This window comes from Marmota marmota, unplaced genomic scaffold (assembly GCF_001458135.2).
Source record: "Marmota marmota marmota unplaced genomic scaffold, marMar, whole genome shotgun sequence".
Lineage (NCBI taxonomy): Eukaryota > Metazoa > Chordata > Mammalia > Rodentia > Sciuridae > Marmota > Marmota marmota.
The window spans coordinates 11,571,633-11,582,237 of record NW_025999932.1 but is presented as its reverse complement, the minus strand read 5'-3'; the positions used below and the strand labels follow the sequence as shown (position 1 = coordinate 11,582,237).

General features: G+C 42.0%; 1 protein-coding gene across 6 annotated transcripts in view; it reads right to left on the bottom strand.

Moving 5' to 3' along the window:
• The window catches only part of Dock9 (dedicator of cytokinesis 9), a 281,271-nt gene extending 270,666 nt beyond the window's left edge, over window positions 1-10,605 (bottom strand). For 3 of the 6 annotated variants that reach the window (XM_048800708.1, XM_048800711.1, XM_048800714.1), the window contains exon 1: window positions 10,282-10,525. In XM_048800708.1, coding sequence (XP_048656665.1) covers window positions 10,282-10,410 — 129 coding nt within the window. In that variant the 5' untranslated portion in view covers window positions 10,411-10,525. Of the gene's footprint in view, window positions 1-10,281 lie in introns of all 6 variants that reach the window. The other 3 variants (XM_048800695.1, XM_048800716.1, XM_048800702.1) reach the window with 2 other exon arrangements.

Below are 10,605 nucleotides of genomic sequence, written 5' to 3'. Positions count from 1 at the left end.
CAAAAAAAAAAAAAAAAAAAAACAGAAAATAAAATAAATGCATGAATAAGGAGCCAGGAAAGAAATAGAAAATAAAAGTGTAAAAAAAAAAAAAACAAATAACTTTACCATCCAAGTGTTTCTTGAGGGTTTTTAAAACTCATTGTTCAATGAATTAACAATACTTCCAGTGGTTTTTATCAGTTGTATTTTTGCTTTATTTCGTTTTTATCTTCTGAGAAATAAGTTACTAAACACCTAACCAAGAGTTACATCAGTGTGTTCTTTTACATCTGGGGGCTCTAAGAGCCACTGGTAAAAATGAATGGTCCCCAAAAAGGAAATTCTTTAGAACACTATGCAAAGATCATATGGAGATACTGATAATCTGACCAGCTTTTTCTAAACTAAAGCAAACCAGGGCCAGCCTCAAAGTGTAATAAAATTCTTAAGTATAGGGAATATCACTGAATTTACCACAGGTGGCAATGAGAAACTCATAAGATGGAACCTGTGCATTGGGAAAGTGGAATGATCGAAAGGGAGAAAGGGAGAGAAATTAGGGGCACTGGGGCCTCAAAAAAAAAAAAAAAAGGACGAAATAATGAGGTATATAATCTTTGGGATTTGTTTATTCATCAAACAAAAAAAAATTGAGCCACTGCTATATGCCAGGCACTGGTGAACCCATGGTGAGATGTTAGTGAGGGAAGTCTTATTACACAAAACTGAACATAAATAGTGCTGAGCCGTACAAAGAAAAGACAAGACAGGCAGACAGGTTTTAGTTTAGGTGAACAAGCTAAGACTGTGAGTACAGTTCCCAGAGACCTAGGGGAGTGGCTTGGCAGCTGAGGAAGGGTGTAGGGGGTGATTACTGACCCTGGCAGAGGAAAGTGCTTCTGCTGAGGCCCTGGGGCTTAAGAGAGGCTGGCACACAGGACCATTTAAAAGTCCGGCCAGTAAGGAATGGGAGGATGGTGCCTCGTAAGGACAGCACCTACAAGTCAAAGACAGTGGGCAAGCACTGCTTCAGTATTCAGAACTACCCTTATGGATGGAGTAAGAATGGCAACACAGAGACCAAACAGGAAGGACCCCATCCCCTGCTACTGTAGGGACCAGGACAGAGCAGGAGATGGAAAGAAGGGGATGCCAGGCTGCAGAATACCTTAGTGTTGCTCACTCAAGATCCAAGTTCTCCTTGCAAATCATACAGAAAGGACTGTCCTTCCCCGCCCTCTAAAATTAGATGTGGCCTTTGGGCTTGCTTTAATCAATGAAATGGGAGTCACCACATTTTGGTTGTCCCTACAAAAACATGCCTCGTTCAAGATGATGGCTATCTCACCAATCCAGGTCCAGGACAATATGGAAGTTGGTCTCCAGACCACCCTTCAGGGATAGTGGGGGGTAGAAGTAAACTTGATGGTAGTGTAGGGGAGAAATAAACTTTGCTATTTTAAGCCACTGACAGCTGAGAGTCCTTAGCCAATAATGAATGACTCATGATATAACAGAACATAATGGAGATAACAATGCTTGGGTGGCAAAACAAAAGGAGATGAACAGCCGGGCACAGTGGTGCACAACTATAGATCTCAGTGACTCGGAAGGCTGAGGCAGGAGGAATGCAAGTTCGAGGCCAGTCTCAGCAACTTAGCAAGGCCCTAAACAATTTAGGGTGACCCTGTCTCAAAATTAATAAATAAATAAAAAGGGCTGGTATGTGGCTCAGTGGTAAAGTGTCTCTGGGTTCAATCCCCAATACCGAAAAAAAAAAAAAAAAAAGGAGATGAAAAAATAAACAATGAAGGAAACAGAGAATTCACAGTTGGTGATGAAAAAATGTTGTTTCTCATTAAAGAAAAAAAGAAAGCAAAAAGGATCATGAGGTTAGGAATGAAAAGTGACAACTTATCTTTCATAGATGCTGAACTTAAGAGGCCGATAAGAGAAACACGTACAGGTATCAGGGAGGATAAAAGAAAAGCAGGGCTGTGCTGGGGAACTAAATTATGGAAATCGCAATGACATTCTGGTGCTCCCTTCAGAGTGAAATTAAACACTTTGAGAAGGTGAAGAAGACTCCCTTTAGGAACGACCCTGTGCGGTGAATGCAGCAAGGGGAGAGAGTGAAGAGTCAAAGGTAGAGATATCAGGAGGAAGGAGGAGACTCAAGATAACCCTGTTTCACAGAAGGGAACCAAGGGGTTCAGAGTGAAATTAGGGACACTAAGGAAAGAAGTAGGTCACAGGGGCCAGGGAGCTGTGTATAAAGAGGCAGATCCAACAACAACAACAAAAAAAAGGATGAAATAATGAGGTATAAGAAGAGAGTGGGGTCACAGGATCAGAGGAAGGAGCCACGGCCAGGAATGGCAAGGGCAGGGGGAGCAGACAGTGTCTGACAGCCCCGGGAGTGTCAATAGACTCTCAGGTTCTCATCTCTTCCTCACTTGCCAAAATCTGAGCAACTTTTTTTCAGATGAAATAAAATTGCAAGACAAATATACAATAGAAATTAAATTAACTATCTTGTAAAAATAAGTGGCCTTCCTCTGAGGACTATAAGAAATGTGGTCTGTGATAAGAATCCATTTATCATAGCACATTCTCAAAATCATTTCTCCTATCAATTTTTCAAAATAGTAAAAGTAATGCATGCCAATTGTAGAAATCTGAAAAGAACAGAAAATCAAAAAGACAAACTGTGAACTTCTCCATAACCCCGTATCAAGGGATAAACACTGGTAACATGTGGCATTCTGGTTGGTGCAGAAGGCTACACGTGCGTCATGCAGATGGCTAGTCAACAGATGTGCAGATGGATTTATGCTAAAGAAAAATGATTTTATGACAGGCACAGTTTTTAAACTTCATTCAAAGCTACATTCCATATCACATAGAATGTCTTATGTCCGAAAACCAAAAATTTTTTTTCAATCTTTGAGTTTTGTGGGAATTAACACGCCTGATCAGATACTGTGGCTAAACAATTTTGTTTTGTTTATTTCTTTACATCCCTCCCAGTCTTTTTTTTCTACACATACACTTTGTAAAAACACAACGTGGTTCATATTGTGCTTATAATTTTGTAACCTGGGCTTTACTCCCTTTAAGAGTAATTTTAAATATAACCAGCCATATTTATTGCCAGAGTTAACAATTCATTCGTTTAATCCTAACAACTACCCCATGAAAAGGTACTATTATCATCACCATTTTTCTGATAAGAAAAACAAGGGGGGAAAGTTTAGCACCTTGCCCCAGGTCATACACCATTAGTAGCAAAGCAAAGGGGACCTGGAACCTAAGCAGCCTGAATCTAACACACACACACACACACACTGCTTTCCAGTGCCATCATGTAAGAATTTTCTCAAGTCATTATTCTTCTAATACAAAAATCTGATGGTTTTATAAATGGTCCACATTCCAATTTATTTAAACCACTACTAGGACCTTCAGATAGTTTGCAGTTCATCGGTAGTTCACATTTTCTGCCCTGAACATTTCATAGTGCTTGAAGCCACATTTTCAACACAGTGATTTCAGGCACTATGTTCTGTGTACTGGCCAAGTCAGGGGAACCCCTTAAGGTTCTTGATACATATATATAGCCTCACTGCAAAAAGGTTACACCACCCATCCATCATGTTATACACTTCCAAGAGCCATAGTTCTCAAAAAATGCCATGTGAGTTGCCCTGGAGTTGGAATTGGGGCGGGGGGCTGCAAACAAAAGTGCTCAATTCACCCCATCATTAAAAATATATTTTCTATCTTTGCAAATGTGTTTACCAAGAATGGCAGGTTATTTTACTTAATGTTTATTTAATCATTAGTAAGAGTGAATACTTTTTCTCTGCTCTTTATTGGCTAACTATATTCCTTTCTTTGAGGAATTGCCTATTATTGTCATTTCCTATTTTTCTTTTTTTCGACAATTTTTAAAATATTTATTTTTTAAGTTTTAGGTAGACACAATCTTTATTTTACATTTATGTGGTGCTGAGGATTGAACCCAGTGCCTCCCGCATGCTAGGTGAGCATTCTACCTCTGAGCCACAACCCCAGCCTCCGATTCCTATTTTTCTACTACAGTGTTTCTCCTTTTAAAATTGATTTGTAAGATTTTTTTAAATTTAACTTTAAGCAAGAGATTGAGCGCTGGATAAATAACCAGAAGGCAAATGCTGTTTCTAAGCTTACTGATTGATTTTAACTGTACGGTACTGATGACACACAGAACAGACTTCTGTTAATATGGGAGGCAGGAGGCTAAAAACCTAGGGCACGAAGTCACCATGCCTGCATTCAACACCCAGGTCCTCCACCTATAGTCATTACCTTGAGGTGACTCCATCTCCCCTATGTGAAGCTCTCACCCACATCCTAGGACATTATATGTGCTCAATAAATGCAGTACCCAGAGACAGTCAAGATAATCAATATTTTCCTTTATGAACATAATAAAAGTTTACATTTATTAAGTTCTTACTATTAAGTACTTTACATGCATTACCTTATTTAATATTTATTTTTTAAAACTCTTTAAGATAAAAACATCTAACAACCCCAATTCTCAAATGAGCAAACTGAGGTTTAGGTAGAGTTAGTTTCTCAAAATCCTTTGCTCAACAGTGCAAAAACCAAGACTCACTTCCAAAGCCTAGGCCAAATTGGTTTTCTCCTGTATCCTCAAGCTTTAAAAATACCTCCACACTTATATGATTATTGGTTCTTTTTATGCTGTTTCTTTTACATTTATTTATTTAGGTGTGTGATGTAAGGTGGGGCTCTGACATTTTTTTCAACACTCTTTAATGAATGGTGCACCCACCATATTTGACTACTGCTCCCCCAAGGCATCCTAAATGCTTACACATGCATAGGTCTGTTTCTGGGTTATTCTCACAGGTCTCTTCTCATTCCTAGACCTGCATAATACAAACAGTCACATTATTGACTTCCAGGATTACACTTAAGGGAAGATCTCTTTAAGAAGCATATGTTCACGGGCTGGTTTAAACCTCTGTCCTAAAACAGGTTTCAAAAAGACAAGAAAAAAAATCTGTTTTGTGATGTGTCCTCAGCCAATACTTGAATCTATCCCCAAATTTAGCAACTGTATTTCTCAAAGCTTCTCTCCCTTCCTCTTAAAACTTGATCTTTTTTTTTTTTTTGGCAGGAGGGGGTATTGGGGATTGAACTAAAGAGCACTCAACCACTGAGCCACATCCAAGCCCTATTTTGTATTTTATTTAGAAACAGGGTCTCACTGAGTTGTTAAGTACCTCACCATTGCTGAGGCTGGCTTTGAACTCATGTTCCTCCGCCTCAGCCTCCTGAGCCACTGGGATTAAAGGTATGTGCCGCCGCACCCAGCAAAACTTGCCCATTTTTGCCCAAGTTGCCCAAGTAGGCTTTCTGGCCTACCTGGGCATTCTAACCATTTGATCAATTTCTTTTTTTTTTTTTAATATTTATTCTTAAGTTTTAGGTGTACACAATATCTTTATTTTACATTTACGTGGTGCTGAGAATCGAACCCAGTGCCTCGTGCATGCTAGGCGAGCACTCTACCTCTGAGCCACAACCCTAGCCCCTCAATTTCTTATTGTTTCCCAGAAAATAAAAACTTTAAAATCTCCCTTATCTCTGTATTTTCCAGGTCCAATTCAATTCTTTATAAAACCATTGCCCAAGTACATGATTTCTCTGTGAGTTCACCTTCCTGTTCTCTGAACCACATATTTTATTCTTTCAATGATGCTACTTTGTACAGTTACCATATTTTTGTTGATGTCCACCTGTGTAGATTATAAATCCTTCATGAGCAAGGGCCCACTGACTGATACATCATATTCTCAGCACCCAGCAGCAAGTCCTAACTTAGAGCAGGACTTCAGATATGTGGATAAAGATTTCACAATTCTGTCCCTCCTAGTTCGAATGCCCTCTTGTCTAATATTCATTGTACTAGGAACCAAAGAAATAGAACCTGTTGTTGATTATCTTGTTGGAGATGGGCCTCCACCCAGCTTCCTGTATTTTAGGACATTTCTGTTTGTTAGGACTCTCCGAGAGGGTGGAGAAACAGTGAGTTTCAGTTGTCAGCTTACTAACATATCTGATTTTAAATTACAGCCAAAATGAGGTTTTACCTTACCTGGGGATTTCAAAGAACACCCCTACTAAGGGTCTCACATTACCTCAGATAACACTGGAATCTTGAGTTCATGGAGTGGAGCGGGACAAGGGAGGCCTCAAGAAGAGTGCAGTACATTATCTTCCTGCCTTCTATCCACACTCCTTCAGTAACACAAAGAAAAATTCAGCAATGACCTGACTTGGTGTCATTTCATTTCATATTGCTGGATCTCAAAGGGGTGTGGAATGGTACCCTTGGCAAGGGACTGACATAGAAGGAAAGTTTGAAGCTGAACACACCAAGATAAGATCAGTAAGGAAGATGAGCAGCCAGATAACTTGCATATTAATACCCAAGTGCAAGATAGTCTGAGCACCCATGCAAAGTGTCACAATATTTACACAAATCTTTCAGGGGAAGGATATTTTTAGGCCTTGGGTGATATATTCTCTTAGATCTACATCATTATGATGTTGCCTTTAATATATCTGAAAGACCTGAGCTAAAAATTCCTTCAGGAATTCTAAAAGAAATCACAACTCAATTCTTGTCAGGGAATTGTGGAGGGTGGAGGAAGACTGAAGAATGAATTCAGGGTCGCTCCATTACTGAGCCACAACTCCAACCATTTGTATTTTGAGATAGGGTCTCACTAAGTTATTGAGGCCACCCTGGAACTTAAGATCCTCCTGCCTCAGTCTCCGAGTTGCTGGGATTCTAGGAAGGCACCCCTGCATCTGACTATTTCTAGCTTTTCTATTTGGGTCACAGACATTTTGAACATCCACCCTTTCTGACTACTGTAAATTTGTGGAAAGCTAATTCTGAATTTGTGAATATTCTCATTCATTACCAAAAAAATCCATAAATTACTTTTCCTACAGCTAGGAATAGTACTAGTAGTACTTCTACTACTCTTACATAAGTAGCTTAGAATGAAAGTCTGTTGATAGGATAAAAGCCTCAATAAACAACTTGTACAGCTCCTTATTTAACAGAACAGGAACTCTGAGGTTCTAAGAAGTAAATGTAACTATTCCAAGAGAACTTAAATAGCTGGCAGCATGTATGCTTCATCTGTACTGCTCATTTAATCCTCCCAACAACTCTATAAGGTAAATACAATTATCATCTCTACTTTAGATGAGAAAACTGAGATCCTACAAGGTTAAGGTATAATATCGGAGACAGCACAGGTAGAAAGGGCAGAACTGGAATTATAATCCCTGCCCTGAACTACTATCTAAAGGATTAAAACCCAGAACTTCTGACCTCATGAACGCTCTCTCAGTCATAAGTCATTCTAAGGCTCACAAATGAGCAAACCACATTTGAAAAGGACTGCAAAATTTTTCTGGATCTTAATTAGAACAAACTAACAATCAAAGATACTATTTAAAAATCTGGGAAATCAGAATAACACATCAATGAACTATTATTACTTGTATCATATGACATTATATAAGAAAATATTCCTGGTTTTTTAATAATATATACTAAGTGTACAGGGTAAAATGTTATAAGGCTTAGAACTCAAGATCACAACAACAACAACAAAGGAAAACTGGGACAGATTGAGCAAGCGTGACAAAATCCTTATAATCAGTGAATCTCAATTATGGAACATGAAGGTTCATATTATTCTTTCTACTTTTTTGTATGCTTATTTTCAAGTTTGTCATATATATTAATGCAAAATAATTTATAAAGGCACATAAAGCTGAGTCCAAGAAAAATGAAGCTATCAAAAATGATAATTATATGAACACATATCACTCATATTTTAATGTTTATTCTTTAATGACAGTCTTTATTACCCATTGAACTATTTAATTTCATCGTTTCTGATCTGATCTCACAACGGTCCATTCATCAATATTTGAAGTGTGGGAAGATATAATTAAACCCACACATTGTTAATTTCTTTTTAGGCCATCTGCAGAACTACTTTATTAGTCAGCTAGTTAAGAATATTCATTGAGCATTTATTATGCTATGGGTATTGTATTAGTGCTGACCCAAGTTATCAAAGAGACAGAGCAGAGTAATAATACTTCTATCCAAGGTAGAAGGTAAGGCTTGGTTTGAAGCACTGTCTCCAGAGAGGAGCAGGGTTACTTTCTTAGATCCTTATTCAACAGAGACAGGCCAGAATTTATGTGGCAGGTATACCTGCTGTGACTTCCTGGCACACTGAGCAGCAAGAAGTGGCAGAATAGCAGGTAGGAGGCGAGGGGCAGGAGGTTTATGGGTAATTCTGAGTGTCTGTAAGCTCTCCCAGATTTCTCCTTCTGCAATGCAGAACCACTATAATACATTTTTCACTCAGCCAGGGAGCCCCTCATGCACCTGAGTAGGCCCACTGCTTTCCTGCATTTTATAATTGTTTCATCACAGGTTCCATCAGACAAGTGATCATAGGCAGATAAGACTAAGAACTGAGACACCAGCCAGGCATCTGGTCATGCTTAAGGGTGTCCAGGGAGAAGGGATGTTCTACTAAAATGTCATGAGGTAACAGCAGAAGTGTATGGATATGGGAATGGACGATACTAGGTCACTATCGGTAGGCCATCCATTGTCAGAAAGGACGTATATTCAAGGACTGCTGTATATCAGTAATAAGAGGTGTAGTACCTGTGTTGGCACATCTATGCTCTATCTAAATGTCTTATTAAACTCATTCCTCCTCTTCAGCTGGGTCTGTTATGGCACAGCAAAATGTCCTATGGACTCTTCTTTTGCCTCAAAACCCTTATGACCACAACAGGCCCCAGTTTAAAAAGTTCCAGGTGAGGGACTGGGTTAGTGGCTCCCTGATAGAGCATGTGCGAGGCACTGGGTTCCATCCTCAGCACCACATAAAAATAAACAAAAAATTTATTTTAAAAAATAAATATATATTTTTTAAAGTTCCAGGTGAGAAAAGAAAAGACGCCACAGAGGTTGTGGGCTTTATCATTAACATGCTCTCTCATTGGCAAGTCAGAAAGATGCAGGCAGTCATACTTAGGCCAAAGCAACAGATGTTAGCTGAGGTTTTGGAAGATATGGCCAGGTTATGATCTGCTCTACTCCTTACCATCAACTAATCAGCTTCACTATGTTTAGAGACCCAGAACGTCTGGACAACCCCTCACACACAGCACCACAGAAGCCAGAGAATCGTTTTGAAGGCCCATCTTCTCTCGCAATGTTCCAACAAACAGCACAAGTCACCTACCCACAAACAAGTCCCTTAAGAAAACAAATGACTGGGACAATGAATGCAAGGAGCGGCTAAAAGTTTCCAGCTGCCCCGCAGAGCTCGCTCCTGCTCATACACAGCTACACTCCCACACCATCCAGCCATGAGTGTGCTGCTTTTCCAAATACAGCAGGACCAGCTCTAGCTGTGGAAGAGTTGATTTAAAACTTCATCTTCCTCACGTCCTGAGGCCTATTCGTTTAAGGCATTCCACCACGGCCAGATTCGTCTTGGGCTGCTTGCTTTGCCTGCCTCAAATCTCCAAACTTCACAGTAATTGCACGAATGCTGAAATACTACTAGTTCCTATGGGCCCCCTAAGCCTTCATAAGAGGCGGCCAAACCCTAAGATGCCAGCTTAAGGCACCAGGAGGAGGAGAGAATGTTGAACCCCTTACATCCCGAAGTTCAGCCCACCCTAGGGATCCTCGGGGGCTATCGCCCACTCTTGGCGGACTGGTACAGGAAGACCCCACCTCCACTCTCCGCGCCGGTCCCCGCCACAGGTGCCGTCCCCTCCGTAACACGCCAAGAGTGGCAGGCTGCGGGAAGGACGGGGGTAGGGGATAAGCAAAGTAATTTCCCAGGCGGCCGAGTAGATACAGCGGGGTGGAGAGTTGAGGCAGAGGGCGATCTCACTCGGAGGAAAATTCCCAGGAGGGAAGGGGCAGCAATGGGGAGAGAGCACGCGGACTTGGGAAGGGTCTGCGAGTTGCTGACCCTCCAGGATCTTCTCTTCTCCCCAATCCAACCCCCTCTTCTTCTTTCCCCACAACCTCTAAATCCCGCGGATCCAGCGCAGCCGATTTAGAGGCGCCCGGCCCCGGCGCGCCCGGCTACCTGCGCCGCCTCCCGCCTCCCTCCTCCCTCGGTCGGTCCCCGGTCGCCCCGCACTCACCAGGAGCACCGAGCCGCGTACCACCTCCGACACGCTCTGCCGCAGCTCGGCCGCCGTGCCCGGCTTACTCAGTGCCCGGGTGAACTTCCGAGTCTCCGCCGAGGCGGGCAACAGCGGCGGCTGCGACATCCTCCTGCCGCTGCCGCCTGCTCCTGCTCCCGCGGTCAGGCCCGGCCGCGCCGCAGCCAGGTGCGCCCTTGCCGCCCGGGCGGCTCCGCACGCAGCTCCCGGCGCCGCCGCCCGCCCGCTCCCCCCGCTGCAGCCGCCGCCGCCGCCGCGCGTCCAGCTGCCGCAGCCGGGGCCGCGCCCTCCGCGCCGTGTCAC